Source organism: Erinaceus europaeus, chromosome 6 (assembly GCF_950295315.1).
Source record: "Erinaceus europaeus chromosome 6, mEriEur2.1, whole genome shotgun sequence".
In the NCBI taxonomy this organism is placed as follows: Eukaryota; Metazoa; Chordata; class Mammalia; order Eulipotyphla; family Erinaceidae; genus Erinaceus; species Erinaceus europaeus.
In genome coordinates, this window is record NC_080167.1 from 1,186,318 (window position 1) to 1,207,681 (window position 21,364).

General features: G+C 63.4%; 1 protein-coding gene across 7 annotated transcripts; it reads left to right on the forward strand.

The window, feature by feature from the left end:
* Positions 1-2,823: 2,823 nt before the first annotated feature.
* Positions 2,824-20,265, forward strand: PATZ1 (POZ/BTB and AT hook containing zinc finger 1). Of its 7 annotated transcripts, none has more exons than XM_007529298.3 (5): positions 2,824-4,239; positions 5,150-5,213; positions 11,865-12,036; positions 17,510-17,647; positions 18,806-20,265. In XM_007529298.3, the coding sequence occupies exons 1-5, from the start codon at positions 2,969-2,971 to the stop codon at positions 19,219-19,221; spliced, it is 2,061 nt and encodes a 686-aa protein (XP_007529360.2). In that variant the 5' UTR covers positions 2,824-2,968; the 3' UTR covers positions 19,222-20,265. The 7 variants fall into 7 exon arrangements, with proteins under 7 accessions (XP_007529360.2, XP_060048701.1, XP_060048704.1 ...); XM_060192718.1 differs by having other exon boundaries at positions 18,809-20,265; XM_060192723.1 differs by having other exon boundaries at positions 2,830-4,239; positions 17,575-17,647; positions 18,806-18,854.
* The last annotated feature ends 1,099 nt before the right edge of the window (positions 20,266-21,364 follow it).

Here is a 21,364-nt window from a genome sequence, read left to right on the forward strand (position 1 = left end):
TCTTTTTTGCCTCCAAGATTATTGCTGGGGCTCATGCCTGCATTACGAATCCACTGCTCCTGGAGGCTATTTTTTCACCCTTTGTTGCCCTTGTTGTTGTCTTAATATTATTATTGTAGCTGTCATAGTTGCTGGATAGTACAGAGAGAAATGGAAAGAGGAGGGGAGAAAGACAGACACCTGTAGATCTGCTTCACCACTTGTGAAGCGACCCCCCCCCCCCCCAGGTCGGGGGCTGGGGCTCGAACAGGGATCCCTGCACCAGTCCTTGCTTTGCGCCATGTGTGCTTAACCCACTGCCCTACCGCCTGACCCCCTCTCGCTCTCTTTCTTACAAGTATGGCAGTTATGGTATGGGCCTGAAAGATGGCACAGAAGCAGATGCCTTGCTTCCCAGAGGCCCTGGGTCTGACACTTCCAACAGGACATCATGCAGAGCAGAACTGAGCTCTGGTCCCTCTCAGTGAAGGAACGCTGGCCGGTGGAGCCATATGCAGGGGACCCTGCTGGTGCCACCTGGGCCACAGCCAGACTCCAGGGACCAGCCAGACTCCAAGGTCTGGCTCAGTACCCACGGGTGGGAGGGGGGACACCCGGCTCTGGAGGAGGGGTTGTGGAGAGTGACAGTCCCTCTGCCCAGGTGACAAACAGTAAGGGCTCCGGGGTCTGGCTACCTCCCCAGAGAGGGGTCCTTTGCTGGCTCCTGCCTGCACGATGGGCTGCCACCTCTCCCTCAGGGCATCCTGGGTGGGCTGGAGCGAGTCTGCCTCCAGGGGGACCCCCGGGAACAAAGCCACACACAAAGCCAGGCACAGCTGGGTGGTTCCCGCTCTAGGACCCAGGGCCCGCAGAGTCCCCAGGAAGCCCTGAAGCCTGCCCCGGGCTCCAGCCCTCCCCTCTTATTTGGTGGCTATTCTCAGAAGCCTTCGCACTGCACTCAAGCTCAGGGTGGTTAAGGCGCTCGCCCGAGGCCACACAGCGAGCCAGGACTGGGACTTTAAGCCTCAGGCCACTTCCTGGCACGGGCTGTGCTGCGCCGGGGCGCAGGTGTGTGAGGAAAGGAACCCTGCCCGGCCGTGGCGCTGAGCAGCCCGTGACCTCGGCATCCTCCGAGACAGGTGCCGCAGCCCCGGGGTGCAGAACTGGAAGCTGAGTCCGGTCGGGCGGGGCGGGCTCCAGGCCCAGAAGCCACAGCCCGCTGCCCCCGGCAGGCCCGGCCCTCGCGGCGTCACGCCCGGGGAGTCCCCGCGCGCGGGGCGCGGCGGCCCGCAGGACTCGGGACTCGGGGCCCAGGGGACCCGTCGCGCGGCGCGGGAGGCCGTTCATTTGCATGTTGCTACCCAGCATGCTCCTCCCGCACCCCGCTTCTGCTAATGGAAGCGCTCGGTCTGGAGCCCAGCAAAGTTTGGAGGAGCGCGCTGGGCTCCCCGCGCGAGTGTGGGAACTCGGCGCACACGCGGCGCCCGGCGTGGCCCGGGGCTGCCGGCCGAGGGGGGGCGCCGCGCCCGGCTCCAGCCGCGAGCATCCCCGCGCCGCCGGGGACAAAGCGCCGGGCCTGGCCGCGGGCTCGCGGCCGGAGAGCTCGGCGCCGCGATGCTCGCGGCCTCCGGAGGCCGGGGCGGGGGGGCGCCACCCAGACCCTCCGGCGCCCCCTCTTCCCCGGGGGCCGCGGGGACGCGCGGGCACCCGCGCTCCCGTCCCTCGCCTCGGCCTGCGTGGGGTGGTCGCCTCCTGAGGCCCGGGGGACCGACTTCCCGCCCCCGGGGGCCTTCGGCTCGGCGCAGGGCGCCCGGGGGGGGGCCTCCCCGGCTCTCCGGAGCGCGCGCCCCTCGGGGGTGTCGGGGTGCGGGGCGCCGACGCGGCCCAGGAAGGTCGGCCTGCCCCCGGCCGGGCCTCCAGCCCTCTGCGGGGTCGCGGGTGGGCAGGCGGCCGCGGGCCACTCGGAGGGGCTCGGAGGGGGTCCCCGAAGCCGGCTCGGCCGGCGGGCACGCGCGGAGGGCCAGGCCGGGGGGCAGCCGGGCAGCCGGGCAGCCGGGCACCCCGCCCCCCGTCCCCCGCCCGGCCCGGCCCGGCCCGGCCCGGCGGCGCGGCTCTCCGGGGAGGGCCGGAGGGAGGGGCGGCGGGCTGGGCGCCGCGCTTGCATTGGTCGGGGGGGCGGGGGGGCCGAGGCTGAGCCCCCGGCCCCGCGGGCGGGGTGCGCGGGGGGGCCGGCCGGGGGCGCAGCCTGCGCGAGCATTGGCGGAGCTGGGGAGTGGGGAGGGGGGCAGGAAGCGGGGGGAGCGGGCCGCGGGGGGGTATAAATAGGGACGGGGGGACGTGCGTCCTCGCGGGGCGAGGGGGGGGCGCTCGGCACAAAGAAAGTGGAAAGTTTGCGCCGCCGCGGCCGCGCCGGGAACCGGGAGCGCACGTGCCGAGGCCGGGGGCGCCGGGGGCCCGCGCAGAGCCGCCGCCGCCGCCGCGCTCGGCGTTCCTGGAAGCGAGAGGGGGTGTCGTTGGTATCGCCCCCTCCTTCTCCTCCCCCCAGGGGTGAAAGTGCAAGAGGAAGTGCAGCCGCTGCCATCTTTCCTGCGCTCGGAACGCGCCGCGCCCGGCCGCCGCCGCTCCGCCGCCCGCCGCCCGCCCGGCCCGCGCCCCGGCCCGCCGCCCGCCTCTCGCCGCCCGCCGCCCGCCGCCGCCCGCCGCCGCCCGCCGCCTCTCGCCGCCTTTGTTCGCCGCGCCCGGCGCCCCCGCCCCGCTCGCGCTTTGCAGGGGCCGCGGCGCGCGCCCCCGCGGCGGCCGGAGCGCGCAGACCCTCCCGCGCCCCCGCGCGCGCGCCGGCGCCGCCTGGCGGCGGGAGGAGGCGGGAGGAGGCGGGCGGGCGCGCGCGATGCGCGGGGGGGCGGCCGTCTAGAGCGCGCGGTCGCCGGGGGCGCGCGGGGGCGCACCTGCGGGCGGGGGCCCGGCTGGGCTGGGCGCGGGCCGGCGCGCCATGGAGCGGGTGGGCGACGCGGCGTGCGGCCCGGCGGGCTGCTACACCTACCAGGTGAGCCGGCACAGCGCCGAGATGCTGCACAGCCTCAACCAGCAGCGCAAGAACGGCGGGCGCTTCTGCGACGTGCTGCTGCGCGTGGGCGACGAGAGCTTCCCCGCGCACCGCGCCGTGCTGGCCGCCTGCTCCGAGTACTTCGAGTCGGTGTTCAGCGCGCAGCTGGCCGACGGCGCGGCCGACGGGGGCGCGGCCGACGTGGGCGGCGCGGCGGCGGCGGCGGGCGGCCCGGGCGGCAGCCGCGAGCTGGAGATGCACACCATCAGCTCCAAGGTGTTCGGCGACATCCTGGACTTCGCCTACACGTCGCGCATCGTCGTGCGCCTGGAGAGCTTCCCCGAGCTCATGACGGCCGCTAAGTTCCTGCTGATGCGCTCGGTCATCGACATCTGCCAGGAGGTCATCAAGCAGTCCAACGTGCAGATCCTCGTGCCGCCCGCGCGCGCCGACATCATGCTGTTCCGCCCGCCCGGCGCCGCCGCCGCCGCCGCCGACCTGGGCTTCCCGCTGGACATGACCAACGGGGCGGCGCTGGCCGCCAACGGCAACGGCATCGCGGGCAGCCTGCAGCCCGAGGAGGAGCGCGCGGGCGCCGCGGGGACCGGCCAGGCCGCGCTGCCCGTGCTGCCCGGCGTGGACCGCCTGCCCATGGTGGCCGGGCCGCTGTCCCCCCAGCTGCTGGCCTCGCCGTTCCCCGGCGTGGCCTCGGCCGCCCCCCCCCTGACTGGCAAGCGGGGCCGCGGCCGCCCGCGCAAGGCCAACCTGCTGGACTCGGTGTTCGGGGCGCCGGGCGGCCTGCGCGAGCCGGGCATCCTGCCGTGCGGGCTGTGCGGGAAGGTGTTCACCGACGCGGGCCGCCTGCGCCAGCACGAGGCGCAGCACGGCGTCACCAGCCTGCAGCTGGGTTACATCGACCTGCCGCCGCCGCCGCGCCTGGGCGACAACGGGCTGCCCCTGGCCGACGACCCCGACGGCCCCCGCAAGCGCAGCCGCACGCGCAAGCAGGTGGCCTGCGAGATCTGCGGCAAGATCTTCCGGGACGTGTACCACCTCAACCGGCACAAGCTGTCGCACTCGGGCGAGAAGCCCTACTCCTGCCCGGTGTGCGGGCTGCGCTTCAAGCGCAAGGACCGCATGTCCTACCACGTGCGCTCCCACGACGGCTCGGTGGGCAAGCCCTACATCTGCCAGAGCTGCGGCAAAGGCTTCTCCAGGTGAGCGGGCGCGAGGGGAGGGGGAGACCGGGGCCTCCTCCCCGGGGCCCAGGGTGGGCAGGGCCGGGATTCCTCGGCCAGGCCGCAGCCACGGGGCCGCCCCATTCTTCTGGACTCGCTTTGTGTTTTCTGTTTTGCGCACCGGGCGAGGGGCCCCTCTGGGGGCCGGGGGCCGGGGGCCGGGGGCCGGGCTCCCCGCCTCAACGGCTGCCCAGGGAGGGGGCCGCCCCCACCCTGGGTGGGCTGTCTGGGCGCCTGAGGCCCCAGGGCATTGGGCCTGGCGCCCAGGGGCCTTACGGCAGAATCCCGGCCCTGCTTGGACCCGAGGCTCGGGGCCCCGACTGCCCCCCAGCCTCCCTGGGGCCCTGGGGGACACAGGAGGGCGTCGGGCTTCTGGGTCACCCCGGGGGCCTCGGGGTTGGCGCAGTGGCAGGCTGGTTGTGCTAGCCCGCCGACCCCGCCGGTGAACCTGGGGCGCAGGCTCCATGGAGGGGCCCCAGCCGGGAACCAGTCCTACCGGTCGGGCCGCCCTGCCCACCTGCTCTGGCGGGCAGCTGCTTTCCCATTCCCAGCCCAGCTGGAGCCCCCGGTTCCGCGCCGGGACTGGAGCCCACCCGCCTGCACTCACTGGCGGTGGGGGGGGGGCGGGGGGCGGGGGGCGGGCCGCCCCGCCCCGGCTCCTCCGGGGCTTCCCTCTGGACAATGAGGCGCACCCCCGACCCCCTCCGGGAAGACTGAGCAGAGCCCCCTTTCCCGTCCCTCCCGCCTCGGGTGAAGCCCGGGAAAGGGTGGGGGCGGGTGCCTGGCACTGGGACGGGGCGGACTTGGTCTTTGTCCAGCAGGGCAGGGGGGGCCGGCCAGGTGTGGCCCTGGACTCCTCGTCCTGAAGTCTCTGGCTTCTCTCTCCCAGGCCCGACCACCTGAACGGACACGTCAAGCAGGTGCACACATCCGAGCGGCCTCACAAATGTCAGGTAGGGACGGGCCGGGCGGGCAGGCGGGCGCGGCCGCCGGCTGACCGCTGCTTTGCAGGCCTCCCCTCCCTCCCCCTCCGGCTTCTCTGCCTTTGTTCTCCCCCGCCCCCTCCCCCCCACGCCAGTGTCCCTCCTTCTCGGTGGCTGGGTCCTCCTCGGCTTCCGCTCTGTGGCTCGGCTTCCTCTCCTGTCATGTGCCAGTTCCGTGGATGGTGGGGGGCACTCTGGAGACGTGTCGGGGTTCCTGGGGGGACCGAGCTGCCCAGCGGGGGCACTGCTTGAGGGTAGGGTCGATAGGGTGACCATCCGGCGGCCAGGGCCTCCTCTGGGTCCCTGCAGCTTGCGGGCAAGGCAGCGGCGGCGGCACGGGGTGGAGGCGTCTCCCTGGAGCCCTGGCTCCTGGTGGGAGCCCTCCGGGTGCGTGCAGACTGCCAGGGGCTGAGTCCCGTCGGTCGCAGGGGTCCCTCCTCCCCCTGTCTGTGCAGCAGCTGGTGGGGTGGGGGGGGTAGGACTCCTCTCCCACCTTGTGTGTCTGTCTGGGGTGTGCTGGTTAGGCTGCGAGCCCGTGTGGGTGGACACTGGGCTCTGGGGGGGTCTCCCTTCCCTTCCCCACCCCAAGGGAGGCAGTGTTGGGGTGCTTCCATGGGCTGCCTCTTGTCTTCACCTTGCTGGTGGCAAAGAAGGGGCTTCCTTCAGGGAGGGATGGACGGACTTGCTGTAGATAGGAGAGCCCTCGGGGGCCAGGCCTAGTCATGTTCAGAGAGCCAGGCTGGATGGCCTCCCTGGAGGAGGAGGACCTCCCAGGTTAGGCCTGCGGGAGCTGTGTGTGTGTGTGTGTCCACGCCTCTCTCTGTCTGTCTCTGTCTGTCTCGCTCTCCCAGGCAGGCAGCCCCGGCCCAGGCAGGTAGGAGGCGGCCGGGCAGTGGGGGCAAGCGGCGGCCTGGGGTAACCTGACTCTCTGCCCTTCTTCCAGGTGTGGGTTGGGAGCAGCAGCGGCCTGCCGCCCCTCGACTCGCTTCCTAGCGACCTGGCGTCATGGGACTTTGCCCAGCCTGCTCTGTGGAGGTCGTCCCACCCCGCTCCTGACACCGCCTCCTTCCCCCTCTCTCTCAAAAAGCCCTTCCCGGCCCTGGAGAGCCTGGCCCCCACGCCGGCCACGGGGGGCGCTCTCTTCTGCCCGGCCCCGCCCCCGGGGTATCTGAGGCAGGGCTGGGCCGCCCCCGAGGGCAGCCGGGCCTTCCCCCAGTGGCCAGTGGGCTAGACCCACGGGCTGCTCCAGGTGACCCATGGCCCCGGGGCTCTTTCCTGGGCACCTCTGGCCTGCGTGGCCCCCGGCAGCACCTCCTATGGTGTGGGGTTCAGGTGGGTCCTGGCACCCCGCCCCTAGTGACTGCTCCCAGTGGAGTCTGGCCCCCCCCCCCGTCCTCCCCCCCGCGCACCCCTGCCCCCTCCTGCCTGCATTGGGGCTTAGTGATCTAGACTCTGTTTGAGGTGTATTAGCAGGTCTGCTCAGGAGCGAGACTAACCAGTAGCTTCACCTTGGGGCTCCCCGTCTGGCTTGGGGGGACGGAGCTCGGGTAGGTCCCCCTCGCGGCCCAGTCGCATGCCTCCAGCCCTCCAGCCCCGTGGGCTCTGCTGGTGGTGGGGGGGGATGGGTAATGATAAAAGATTTCATTCTAACATTTGAGGCTTTGTGTGTTTTGTCCTTGATCTGTGTCATAACACTGACGTCACTTGTCCCGTGGTGGCCAAGCCCCCTCCAATCTCTCACAGCCCTTCCCACCCCCAGCAGCCCCTGGCCAGAGCCCCCCAGCAGTGTGGGTTGGCCGGCCGGGTGCCCAGGGCTTCTCCATGTGTGCTGGGAGGGTGCTGGAGAGAGTTCTGTGGGAGCTGGCTCCTGGGGGCCCTGGCAGAGCTGGGCACGTACCTCCTGTCCCCTCCTGATCGCCGTAGACGTGCAGAAGGTCTTGCTAGTAGAGGCCACCAGCTACAGAATGGGAGACCACAGGCCTGGTGGGGACTCATCTGTCCCCCTGGGGGTTGGCCCAGGTGGGCGGGGACATTCTCACATAGGTGGGAGCAGCTCAGACTGCCCACTGGGGACGGACGGGCAGGCCGGGGTCTGGGCTGGAGGGAGAGCTCTGTGGGAAGAGGGGTTGAGACTGGCGCGAGGGAGCCGGTATCCTCCTGAAGGGCCTCCATGTGCCCACCCTGGCTGTTCCTGGCTGCAGAGGCCACCCTTCCGGCAGGGGTGAGAGTGTCCCCAAGCTGCTCTAGCACTGGCTGTGAGTCTGGTGGCCAGGAGGTGGCTCATCAACACGGCATGTGCCAAGCCTGTGCGCTCTCTCTCTCTCTCTCTCTCTCTCTCTCTCTCACTGGAACATCTTTACAGCAAAGACTTAGAGGTTGCCTGGGATGGGGAGAAGCTGGCAGGGGTGGGGTGGAGTGGGAGCGTGACTGGGTCTCTGTGGTGATGGCCAGAGGGGACTGGGCTCTAGGCAGTTGGCTGCAGCCCAGCAGGTGCATGTTGACAGCAGCTCCGAAGGGCTGAGCGCTGCTGCTGTCACAGGTACCTTGAAGGCCCTTCTGCAGGGTCCGTCTTGCCGTCTTCCTTCTCCTGAGTAGCTCTGGGGGTCCCGTCCTTTGCCATCTGTCTTCCCTCAGCCTCTCCTCTGTTCCCTTCTCTTGGGTCCTGCGACCGGGCGTCAGATCCTAGTCCTGGCAGGCCTCTGTGCAAACTACTTTCCTGTGTGGATACCCGCCCCCACCCCAGACCTAGGGGTGTCATCTGTCCAGGGCCTGTCTGGCCCAGAGATGTTGGCCGTCACCTCATCTTGGCTTGAGAACACAAGGAAGATCTTTGTTGTGTTTGTGGGTTTTTTTTCTTTCTTTTTTTTTTTCTTTTCCTTTTTTTGTCCAAAGCAATAGATTTATATTCCTAGTTAGGTCTGCTGAGGCTGAAGTTAGTGTTCATTCCTGGAGAGTCAGGATAAGTCCCGTCTGGGACTTCACTTTGCTTGGCTGAAGCCCGGAGCGTGCGGGTAACTGTGGCCTGGCTGCCTGTTCTTCATGGGGGCAGTGAAGTCTGGAGGGAGGACAGCTTCAGAGACGCCCCCTCAGGCCCTCCAGGGGCCCTGGACACGCGCTCGGGGCTGCGTGTTCTTGCTCCCGGTCCGCCCGGTTCCTGGGAGTTCAGAGTCATGGATCCAGCTGCGGTTCTGTTGGAGGTGTGGTCCTCACGTGGCTTGGCCTAGCTGGTTCTTGTCCCCCAGTGACTGGATCTCTCCCCCGAGGCTGATTACGGTGGTCTTTCCCCTGGGGCTTGTGGGGCCTGCCCCCTTAACTGTGAGTGGATCTTGAAGTCCCTGACCCAGGGGGACCCTTCTGTGACCACGGCACTCAGTGCCGTGACGCATTCTGACCACCCAAGGGCTCCAGTCTGCACGCACGGAGCCGTCGCCTCTCCCAGGACAAACGTCGTGTCCTGGCCCAAGCACACGTGTGCAAAGATGGGAACGCCGTGTACTCACCCGAAGCTGGCTTGGCCGGGACGGGGAGGGAAGGGCTCGGGCTCGACGGCTCATGGTTCACAGCCCGGCTGTCTGGTCCTTGGACGCCTCTTCCCAGCTGTAACGGGAAGAAAGGGAGACCTGGGTGGGGGGGTCACAGTGTGCCTGTCTGGTGGCACTGCTGTCTCATAGCTGAGTCGTGGGCCTCAGGCGAACCTTTTTAAACTACAGTCACCGTCAAAATAAACAAACTTTTATTTATTTATTCCCTTTTGTTGCCCTTGTTTTGTTGTTGTAGTTATTATTATTGTTATTGATGCCGTTGTTGTTGGATACGACAGAGAGAAATGGAGAGAGGAGAGGGAGAGAAAGACAGACACCTGCAGACCCGCTTCACCACCTGTGAAGCGACCCCCCTGCAGGTGGGGAGCCGGGGGCTCGAACCGGGATCCTTACGCCGGTCCTTGCGCTTTGCGCCACGTGCGCTTAACCCGCCGTGCTACCGCCCGGCCCCATAAACTCTTTTCTTGATGTCAGTTGTGCTCGAAATTGTCGATAACTCGGGGGCCACAAGACTTGGGGTGACTTTGCCTTGTGCCTCTCGTACACAGGAAGCAGACAGTCCTTGTGCGTGGCGGTGTTCAGACAGTACCTGGAGGTGTGTTCAGACAGTACCTGGAGGTGTCGACATGCTCCAGTGGGAGGTGGCGCTGCGCCCGTCCTCAGGGGTGGGGCGGCCCGGTCCCCGTGAGCTAGCCTTGTGTCTGGAGTGCTTTTCCGGGCCTGCGGTGCTTCTTTCTCGGTTCTACACAATGGAGAGAACAAGTGAACTTCATGAGAGCCCCTGCCATGTCTCCGTGGAACTGAACCCTCCTGAATGTCAGCCGCTCCAGCCCTCCCCACATTCTATAGCCTCTGCGGCTGGGCTGCCCCTTCGTCTGAGCTCCAGGGAGGAAGCACTGTAGTGGAGAGATACATGACTGAGCTGGGCAGTCCACAGACAGGAAGTGCCGGGGAGCTGGGGCTGCCTTCGGTCCCCAAGGGTCCTCTGGCCCTGGGGCCTGGGAGACCGGCAGCTTGCTAGGGATGCATTCTGGGAGGGTGGTGACCCAGCATGTCTCAGTCACCGTGAGCTGGGTGCCTCTGAGAGCCTCCGCTCGGGGCCACATGGGAAGCTCTGGTGCTGCGACGACTCCCTCTCTGGCTCTAACTCTCTGTGAGACAAAAAGAACAAACAAGTTGACCCAGGAGGCACGAAACCTCAAATGTATGACTCGGCACCAACAGGGTTGAAGGCCAGGCTGGTCGGTGCCCGTGTGGCACAGACGAGCTCAGCCCTTGCCCACTGCGGGGTGTGTCCACCCCGCTCTCCCCCCGGCACCTGTCCACTCCACCTTCAAGAATGCCCGGAGCCCCCGGAGCCCCCCGACACTCTCCCTCCGGCTCTTCTCACATCACTGTGGCTGATGGTGGACTTTTTCAGAGACGGAGGGAGAGAGGGAAAGCGCGCCCCCCCCGTGACAGGATCTGGGCTGCAGAGCTCTCTGGCCAGCCCTTGACAAGAACCAGTAACAAGAAAGCCAGGTTTTCAGGGCTCACTCACGCCTCCTCTCTGAGAAGCCACCTGTGTTCTGTCCTCCGCCTTTCCATTTCCCTGTGACCAAGACTAACGGCACTTTGGAGTGAAGTGAATAAAGTGCCTTTTTATTGCCCAGACCCCTGCTCAGCTCTGACCTATGGTGGTGTGGGGGATTGAACTCAGGACCTCAGAGCCTCAGGCAGGAGTCCTGCAGAAACACTGTGCTGTCTTTCCCACCCGATACATCACCTTTTTTGTCTGAGGGAAGTGGGAGTGAGACTCCTGCTGGTAACCCCTCCCCAAGTTCCCAGAGCGCCTCTCCTTTTGAGACTTACGTCTTACTCTTGAAGCACAACGCAGGGATGCCTGCCTCATCGTCTGTGGGGTGGTGGAGAGCTCGGGGTGTGTGGCAGGGGCCCGCGGTGGCCACTGTTGAGCAGTCATTCCAGCTCTGGCGTGGCGTCCTGGGAACACGAGAGGCAGTGTGGTGAAGCACGTGACGTGCGTGTCCACAGTCTTCGCCCAGTCCCCGGCTTCGAGTGTGCCAGACCAATGCTCGCTCCCTCTCCCGCTCTCACTAATAAATAAACCTTTTTTAAAAATATCTTATTCCCTTTTGTTGCCTTTTTTAACTGTTGTAGTTGTTGTTATTGATGTCACTGTTGTTGGACAGGACAGAGAGAAATGGAGAGAGGAGGGGAAGACAGAGAGAGAGGGGGAGAGAAAGACAGACACCTGCAGACCTGCTTCACCGCCTGTGAAGTGACTCCCCTGCAGGTGGAGAGCCGGGGGCTCGAACCGGGATCCTCACGCCGGTCCTTGCGCTTTGCGCCACCTGCATTGAATCCGCTGCGATACTGCCTGACTCCCAAATAAGTCTTTTATAAAGGGGCCAGGCGGTGGCGCACATAAAAGCACAAGGGCCCGAGTTTGAACCCCGGCTCCCCGCCTGCAGAGGGTCTGCTTCCCAGGTGGTGAAGCAGGTCTGCAGGGTCTGTCTTCTCTCTCCCTCTCTGACTCTCCGTCTTCTCTGTCCCCTCTAATTAAAAAGAAAACATGGCCACCGGGATCGGTGGATTCGTAGTGCCGGCACCAAGCCCCAGCAGTAACCCGGTGACAGTAATTTTTTTTTTTTTGAAGTTCTTTTTAAAATTTTTCCTTTTGTTGCCCTTGTTGTCTTTTTATTGTTGTTGTAGTTATAATTGTTGTTATTGATGTCGCCGTTGTTAGATGGATAGAAAGAAATGGAGAGAGGAGAGGAAGACAGAGAGGGAGAGAGAAAGACAGACACCTGCCGACCTGCTTCACCGCCTGTGAAGGGACTCCCCTGCAGATGGGGAGCTGGGAGCTCGAACCGGGATCCTTAACGCCGGTCCTTGTGCTTTGCACCACCTGCACTTAACCCGCTGTGCTACCGCCCGGCTCCCTGACAATAAAATTTTAAAAATAAATCAAGGAGCAGCTGTCGGGGAAGCCTGGCCAATTCTAAAGCCCTCTGCGCCCCTCTGGGCCTGGCTGTGCCCTGCCAGCTCTCGCCTCACCCCTTCTCCTTTCTGCCCGCAGACTTGCAATGCCTCCTTTGCCACGCGGGACAGGCTGCGCTCCCACCTGGCCTGCCACGAAGACAAGGTACCCTGCCAGGTGTGCGGGAAGTACCTGCGGGCGGCCTACATGGCAGACCACCTGAAGAAGCACAGTGAGGGGCCCAGCAACTTCTGCAGCATCTGTAACCGAGGTAACCTCCCTGTGGGGTCTCCATGCCCGTCCCAAGGGAGGCCGGGGGTGCCCACCCTGCCTCAGGCACCTCCTTCCCCACCCAGGGATAAAGTCGTCATCGCCACCCATCCTTCCTGGGAATCCTGGGTGGCTCGGAACAGTGGGACAGCAAGAGGGGGACAGTGGTGTCACTAGGATGTAGGGAAAGGGTCCCGCTGGAGAGCTGCCGGCTGAGCCCCCAGCCTCTGGGAAGGAGCATGGGCGCAGACTTCCCAGCGCAGAGCGTCACCAGAGACCAACGCAGGTTGCGTGTGGCCTGGTGAGACAGACGGGAGAATGGAAGGGGCTCTGAGCAGGGCCGCCTGCCGGGCATCTGTGGTGCAGTTGAACGCTGCTGGGCCTGTCCTGCTTGTGCCAACTCGCCAGCCGCCGCAGGCCGGAGGTCTGTGCGTGGAAGGCGGGTGCCCGTGGGGAGATTCGTGGCGGGCGTGCTGGCCGAGGTCAGGCAGCCGTTCCCGGGTGAGGGTGTTTCTGCGCGGTGTGCTTGCTTTGGCCAGTGGGGCTGGTGCTGCGCCGGCCTGTGTCCTGGGCCCAGAGGGTCACAGTGCTGTCTAGTGTGGCTCCGTAGGCCGTGCGCTGAGACACGAGTCGGGGGTCCTGGGCTTAGTCCCAGCCCAGCCCCTCTTGCAGGAGTCCTCTTCTCTGAACCTGTCCTATCTCTTATGGTCCCTTGTCCCCCTCACAGGCTGGCTGTGAGAAGTTGGGGTTCAGACAGGTCAGACTCCTGGAACCCCATGGGAAGCTTTCATTTGGTGACAGTGTTTCCAGCAAAGTCACTGCGTGATGCCGCCTGCGAATGGACCAGGCATGGCCCCTGCAGCCCTCGGCTGCAGTCTGCGGGTGCTGGGCTGTGTCCACATGTCCCGAGGTCCCCAGTGGAGCAGGACAACTGAGTATTGAGACTCTGGAGAGCGGGGTCTCTCCTTAGGGCTTCCTGGTGGCTGGATGTCCGTGTGGTCACCACTGGGGAAGGCACTGAAGAGCTGTGGGAGCCCTTTGTCCTGTTTCCTGGCGTTTGGGGTGCACACTGCAGTGCCAGCGGCTATCAGGTTGGGGCTGACGCTTGGGCCGCAGCCGTCCGGGCTCTGGGCGACGGCTTCGTGCAGCATTGCCAGGCTGCTTCCTCACGAGCCCCCAGAGGCTCTGGGCCTGCCACCACCTGCGTTTGCCGAGCTTTCCAAGTAGAAGTTGTCAGCTTGAGAGCAGGTTTACAACAGCAGGCGTGGAGAAGGGTGCAGTGAGGGCATCCCGAAGGTCACAGCCCGCAGGGCCCAGCTGGAGGAAGAGGAGCTCCAGCAGCAGCGAGAGAGCTGACCCGGCTCGGAGGTGGCTGGTGTGGCCAGGTCAGGGAGGGCTGCCGCAGGCGTGTGCTTCCAGGGCCTGGGGTGAGGATTTGGGTGACAGGCGCAGGCTCTGTGACCAGTGGGGCCAGAAAAGTGAACCTTGAGCCCATCCTTCCTCAGAAAAGCCATGACTGCATCTGGATTGTGCCCTTGGTGTGGGAGTCTCATTCCTCCGGGGCGATGGGGAGGTGGGCTCCATCAGCTGGCCCAGCCCAGACGCCCAGGAGAGAACACAATCTCTCTCATTTTATTATTTTTTTTTTTATCAGAGCACTGCTCAGCTCTGGCTTATGGTGGTGCAGGGTATTGAACCTAGGACTCTGGAGCCTTAGGTATGAGAGTCTCTTTGCATAACCATCATGCTATCTTCCCCCACCTGAGAACATGGTCTCTTTAGTAAAGGCAGAGTGGACGCGGGAATAGAGCGCCCCAGGCCCCCCTCCCCCGCGAAAGAGGAAGTGGTCTGTAGGTTTCCCTGGAAGAGGATAAGGATGGCAAAGATACTCGGACACTGGAATGGAGAGCTGAGAAGGCCGCAGTGGCACACAGCACTTGTGCGCACCAGGTCCCAGGCGCCGTCCCTGGAGGAGTGACCGAGGCCGCAGGCACCAGAGGGGCCTTGTTGGGGCCTCTTCGAGCACTCAGGCACAGCGGGGTGTCCGCCGGTCTGTCAGAAAGGTGGAGCTGGGCTCACTTGGGCCTCCGGTTCCTCTGTCATCCATCAAGCCCTGAAGCAGGTGACTCGACTGTGAAGGGTCGGGGAAGGGGGAGCTGTCTGGCCTCCCCGCCCCACCCTGGCAGCTCCCCAGCCTGGTAGTCTGTGCCACGGGTGAGCTTGTCCTTGTCCCAGAGATGCACTGCATGTGGGGCCTGCCGTCTTGCCGGGCAAGCCTGCTGTGAAAGGAGTCTTCTGGGCAGAGATGCTCACACCCTCGTCGTCGTCAAGTGCAGTGAGGATGCAGTTGCTTAGTGAGAAGGGCCAGGTGGGTGGCCGTCGTCTTGCTGGCATCCTCTCTGGCTGGCTCATGGTCGGCATGTAGATGGCCTGGTATGAGGGGGACTGGCAGCCTGCCTTTGACACAGTCTGCACGTGGGCGCATCATCTTTGAATAAAAAGCTGGGGAAGGGGCTGCAGGCGGTGCAGTGGATGGAGCACTGGGCTTGTGGGCATGAGGTTCTGAGTTCGATCCCTGGTGCTGCACATGCCAGGGTGATGTTCTGATTCTCTCTTCTGTGGCTCACTAATAAATAAGGATAAAGAAATCTTTGGGGGCCGGGCGGTAGCGCAGCGGGTTCAGCGCACATGGCGCGAAGTGCAAGGACCGGCATAAGGATCCTGGTTGGAGCCCCTGGCTCGCTCTCTACCTGCCGGGGCGGGGGTCACTTCACAGGCGGTGAAGCAAATCTGCAGGTGTCTGTCTTTCCCCGTCTCTGTCCTCCCCATCCTCTCTCGATACCAATAATAACAAGGGCAATAAAAATGAGAAAAATGGCCTCCAGGAGCAATGGATTCATAGAGCAGACACCGAGCCCCAGTGATAACCCTGGAGGCAAAAATATATATATCTTTTTTTTAATCAATTTTTTTTAATATTTATTTTATTTATTCCCTTTTGTTGCCCTTGCTGTTTTTTTTGTTGTTGTTGTTGTTGTAGTTATTATTGTTGTTGTCGTTGTTGGATAGGACAGAGAGAAATGGAGAGAGGAGTGGAAGACAGAGAGGGGGAGAGAAAGACAGACACCTGCAGACCTGCTTCACCGCCTGTGAAGCGACTCCCCTGCAGGTGGGGAGCCGGGGCTCGAACCGGGATCCTTATGCCAGTCCTTGTGCTTTGCGCCACCTGCGCTTAACCCGCGGCGCTACAGCCCGACTCCCAATATATATATCTTTTAAAAAATAAACAGAAGGAAAGGAAATCCTTCTGTCCAGAGGTCAGATGTCTGTGTCTGGGTTGTCACTGAGGCCCGTTTGGTGAGTGGGCCGAGTGAACACAAACCTGTCTGTCCGTCCCCCCCGCCCCACGACAGTCTAGTAAGGCGTGTCTCTGCCAGGGCTTGGACAAGGAGAGAGTGTAGGCGTGGAGCCCTGAGAGCCGGGTTGCTTCCGGAATGCAGACTGCGGCACGCCAGCCAGGAAAACACGTCTGCCAACCCCCCTTGGGCGTGCGAGGGAGGGCGGCTCGGAGTCACACGTGCTCGGTGTCCTTGTTGCTCTGTGTCCTGCTGCCTCCCCAGTCCAACACCCCTGACACGAGAGAGGCTTTCTTCCCCGGAGCCCGGCTTCTGCCTCCTCCTGGCGCTTGGCTGCTGTTTTGGCCACGTTGGCATCCCGGGCTGTAAGTGGCAGCTGCTGGAGGCCCTACCACGCGCCGTTGGCGTAGCTGTGGATAGGCTGTCGGTTTTTCAGGAACGGGCGAGTCCTGCTCCAGCATCTGCCGTGTCCCCCTGGCGCGGGGCTCTTCCCACAGGAGGAAGTAGTCCTGCTCCCGGCTCCTGTCCCCACCCAGTGGCGGGCGGCGGGTCCGCTCAGCATCCAGGGAGAGGGTGCTGCTCTGTGGCTGGACCCCTAAGTGTCCTTCCGGTCAGCCCCAGACCCGCCAGCCCACCAATCCGGTGTAAGAGATGATGGGGCTCCTGGGGCACATCCAGCACTGAAGCCCAGGAACCGAGAGTCTGTCCTGAGGTCAAGGGCCCTGCTCTGCTTGTACATCTTCTTGGGGCTGCAGTCCAGGCCCTGCCAGGCCAGGCTGTCCATCTGGCTGCGGGTCCCTACGCTTCTCTGAAACTCACTTCATTTTGTGTGAAGCGGGCATACGGATTGGCCGCCCCTCTGCCACGTGCCAGAGGCGGACTTTTACTGTAGTTCTGACCACCGAGGCCAGGGCAGCTTGGGCTTAGTGCACAAGCCCTTGGCAGACCCTGCGCGTTGTCCCCAGCATCCGACCTGCTCACTAGCCCACTGGGGATGCCAGGGCCAGGGAGCTAGCTCAGCGGTGCATGCATTGCTTGCACAAGAGGTCCCGGGTTTGATGCCTGGCTTCACCAATAGCCAGAGCTGAGTTACAAAAAAAATAAATAAACAGGGCGGAAGGTAGATAGCATATGGTTTTTCAAAGAGTGTCTCAAGCCTGTGGCTCCAAAGTCCCAGGTTCAGTCCCATGCACCACCATAAACCAGAGCTGAGCAGTGCTCTGATAAAATAAATATATAAATAAGTAAGTAAATAAATAAAGCAGTGGGGATTCGAGCAGAGTTATGTGCGGGGCAGGTCTGGGTTGGGTGTGAGGAGGGACACCCTCGGGTGCTGAGGGCTCCTGTAGGCCCTTGCTTGGCGGGTTGGAAAACAGAACTCCTGCCTGCAAAGTCCGGGTGGAAATGTTGGCTGCTCCCGGGGCCCATTATCCTCGACTCCCAGTTGGCATGGGACTTGGCCCCAGCTCGAGCTTTCCTGCCCTGCCTGCAGGCTCTCACAGATCCAAGCGAAGTGGGCTTTGGGGCCGGGCTAGAGAGACCTGGGACACCCACCCCTCTCCCCAAAGAGAAAGAGAGGCGGCTTGAGGCTTCTTCCTCACATGCACCCCTAGGTGGCGGGATAGGGGGTGACGGGGGGGGGGGCTGCGGCACCTCAGTTCTATTCCTGTGAATACAGGTGAGGGGGAGCGAGCCTGTCCCAGAGGGAGAAGGGACCTCCTGGAGCGTTGGCCGGGGTTTGCCCTTGTCCCCCTGTCGCTGGCTGGCTGACGCTCCTCTCACGGGTGTCACACAGGCCTCGTGCTGGCCGTGGTCCAGGCTGCCTTCGAGCCAGTCCCTGTACTTCCCCGTTTCCTGCTGCTGTGTTCCCGAGCGTGGCCTGGGACCACGACATCCCTTGTCAAGGTGCCAAGCAGGGCCTACAGGCCTCTGATCTCTGGCCTTCTGGCCCCTGCAGCCGGGGCAGGACAGTGCCACCCTCCACCCCCAGCCGGTGGCTCCCCACTTTGCAGCCATTCCCGAGCAGGTGCGGCTGGCCGGGGACGCCGAGGAGCTTGGGGGAGGCAGAGCGGTGTCTGCTGCCGGCTGCGGGATCTCATCTCCTTTTGTCTTGTTTAGGTTTCTCCTCTGCCTCCTACTTAAAGGTCCATGTTAAAACCCACCACGGTGTTCCCCTTCCCCAGGTCTCCAGGCACCAGGAGCCCATCCCGAATGGGGGAGCAGCGTTCCACTGCGCCAGGACCTATGGCATCAAAGGCAAGCGACCCCTTGCTCTGCACTTTGCTTCTCTGCGCAGACTGTGGCGTGGGGGCGCTCGGCCGGGCGCGGGGGGCGGGCTGGCTGCCGGAGGTGCCGAGGTCTGAGCGGCCGGGGAGTGAGGCTCCGGGGGGGCGGCCCTGCCTCCTCTCCCCACCTCCTCCCTTGCTCCTGGCCAGCAGCCCTAGTTTGCAGCCCCTCAGGGGCTCCCCTGGTGGAGGCAGGAAGTGGAACCCTGCATGACGAGTCCCTCTGGGCCTTAAAGATGGGCGCAGAGCTGCGGCCAGTGCTTTCTCTCCGGCGGCCCGGAGGGCAGGGGCGCCGCGGTGGGGCTGGTTGCTGTGGTGGCCCCTGGGGCCTCTGGCCGCACTTGTGAGATGCATGGTGATCACTGAGCTTCCTGGCCACCTCTGCTTGGGAGCTGTGTCCTAGCTCCCGGGTCCCCTTTCACGTGTGGATTCAGGCGGTTCCGTGTCCTTCAGGCTGTTGTGGCGCGGGGGTGCCGCCAGGGGCTGGCACGCGCAGAGATGGCATGCTCCACGCTCCCATCACCCGTCTCCCTTCCCGGCGTTGCTCTGGGGACCTAGGCAGGAAGCGGTGCGTTGGTGGGGGACCCCGTCGTGGGCCCGGCCTGGAGCCCGGTGCGGGGATGACCTCTGGGAGGATCAGAGTGGCTCTGAGTTTCCGTGCTGTGGCTGCTCGGCCCTGGCAGGGTCTGGCCGAGAGCGGGCAGCGAGGGCGGCACTGGAGTGGACACCGTTAGGCAGAGGCGCGGCTTCTGGGGAGGAAGTCAGGGCTCTGCCTCTGCCTTGCTGGGGGCAGCTAGTGCCGCGTGGAGGCAAGGCCAAGGCCCTTGGCACGCCCACCGGGCGGCCACTGAGTCCCAGGGCAGCCAGGGGACGTGCAGGAGTGGGCCTCTGGGCCGCCATGGGCGGCGGCAGTGATAGTCCCTCACCTTGAAGCAGCTGAGCTGGTGAGCATTGTCTGTGTGGCGGTGTGGCGCGGTAGACGCCAGCGGCAGGCCCTGTCCCCCCGTCCCCCTTCCCGCCCCCCAGTAGGCCGCCAGGCTCCACGTTCGGTGTCCTGCAGGGCAGTGGCTGCCACGCGTGGCCCCTCCAGAGCCCTGCCTCACCTTGCCGCCGTTTTGTTTTCTCCTAGAAGGCCAGAAATGCTCACATCAGGACCCGATTGAGAGCTCTGACTCCTACGGCGACCTCTCGGACACCAGTGACCTGAAGACGCCCGAGAAGCAGAGCACCAACGGCTCTTTCTGCGACATGGCTGTCCCCAAAAGCAAGCTAGAGTCTGACGGGGAGAAGAAGTACCCCTGCCCCGAGTGTGGGAGCTTCTTCCGCTCCAAGTCCTACCTGAACAAGCACATCCAGAAAGTGCATGTCCGGGCCCTTGGGGGCCCCCTGGGGGACCTGGGCCCTGCCCTGGGCTCCCCTTTCTCTCCCCAGCAGAACATGTCTCTCCTCGAGTCCTTTGGGTTTCAGATTGTCCAGTCGGCCTTTGCTTCATCCTTGGTGGATCCCGAGGTCGACCAGCAGCCCATGGGGCCCGAGGGGAAGTGAGGCGGGGGCTGTGTCCCCACAAACACGGCCGCCATCGGCCACCACCGGGGACCACTGAGAAATGCTGTGAACGCGGAGGGAGGTGGCGTCTTTGGGTCCTGTAGCTGAGAGATTGTTACTTTTTTCTTATTTTTTTTTTAACTCCCCCCACCCGGCCCTGTCCTGCCGCCCTCTCCCCAGTGGTCTTTAGAAGTAGTTCCTCCTTTGAGACTCTGCAGACCGACTGTGAGGCCGGTGTGGACCAGGGCAGGAAACACTACACGGCCAGGCCGGGATCTGGCGGGCGGAAGCTGGAATTCCCGGTGCTCGAATCCTAGTGACTCCAGCCCCACACCCAAACCTGATAGCATTGTGGGGCTTCAGTAACTGTGTGCTCCTAGCCCCTCCCCATAGCCCTCAAGAGAGAGAGCCCGCCGGGCTCCACCCACTTGTATGATGGTTGCCAGCGGGTGTTAAGGAAGCCGGACGCCCAGTGAGTGTGTCCCATGGAGCAGGGGTGAGTGTCCTCCAGAGCCCTTGGGCCTGAGCCCACTCCGGAGGGCTGGACTTCTCTGAGCCCCCTTCTGGAAGCTAGCATTTCAGGCTCAGCTGTCGACTGAGGACACCCCCAGCCCAAATTCCAGTTCTTACGTGATCTTAACCATTCGACTCGCTGTTGGTTTGAACTCTAATGATGAAGACGACTGTTATCATTTTTTAGGACCAGTTGTAGTGAATTGCTACTGAAAGCTGCCCCAGGTGATCAGAGCTCTTTGTAAAAGCAGAGTCACACGCTAGGGTTAGTATTGAACTCTGTTTAGATGTACCATAATTAACTTGGCTAGCTGATGGTTTGAAGTCTATGGAAGAAATAGTTTTATGCAAAGTTTTTTAAGTGCCAGTCTGGTCAGGGAGGTGGGAGGCTCCAGTGGTGCTGAGAGCCAGGAAAGCGGGGAGGCTGACCGGTGGGGACACTGGGCGCCTTGGCTGTCACCTGCGGCAGGCTAGGGCTACCCTCGTGGTTTGAGATGATCTGATCAGACTGTATTAAACGTTAGTACATTACCTGCTCCGAGTCTGCTTTTTCAGCTGGGCTGAGGGGGGGCGGGGGTTTGGGATCCCGAGGGTGGCGGCTGCCTGGCTCCATGGGGAGGGCTCCTGCCTGCCCCTCCACCACACATCTCGGTGCTGGCTGGCTGGCCGGCCCCCAAGTGCCGGGCCTGCAGCTGGGGAGTCAGTGGGTCAGTGGGCGGGGCAGCTGGCAGACCTGAATGGAGGAGAGATGGCTAGCAGCTCAGAAGTTAGAGTTGAGAGAGTCGGGCCCGACTCGTCTCTAGCTTTCACCTCTCCCTCTCTGTATGAAATAAAAGTGGCACTAACGGGAGTCGGGCGGTGGCGCAGCGGGTTAAGCGCAGGTGGTGCAAAGCACAAGGACCAGCGTAAAGATCCCGGTTCGAGCCCCCGGCTACCCACCTGCAGGGAAGTAGCTTCATAAGCGGTGAAGCAGGTCTGCAGGTGTCTTATCCTTCTCTCCCTCTCTGTCTTACCCTCCTCTCTCCATTTCTCAACTGTCCAACAACGACAACATCAATAACAACGTGGTCCAGGAGATGGCAGAGTGGTAAAGCTTTGGACTCTCAAGCATGAGGTCCCGAGTTCGATCCCCAGCAGCACATGTGCCAGAGTGATGTCTGGTTCTTTCTCCTCCTGTCTTTCTCATAAATAAATAAAATCCTTAAAAAAAATCAATAACAACAACAATAATAACTATGACAATAAAAAAAGGGCAACAAAAATAAATTTTTTAAAAAAAAGTGCGACAGCTGACTTGACAAATGCAGTGGAGTTGTGCATGTGAGAGGTATTGGTGCCACACACAAAATTTAAAAATTAATTTTAAGTATTTTATTTGTTGATTTTTGTCTCAAGGGTTATTGCTGGGGCTTGGTGCCTGCACCACAAATCCACTGCTCCTGGAGGCCATTTTTTTCCTTTTGTTACCCTGGTTGTTTTGACCGTTGTTGTGGTTATTATTATCGTTTCTATTGATATTGTTGTTGTTGGCTAGGACAGAGAAATGGAGAGAGGAGGGGAAGACAGAGGGGGAGAGAAAGACAGACATCTGCAGACCTGCTTCAGCGCCTGTGAAGCGACTCCCCTGCAG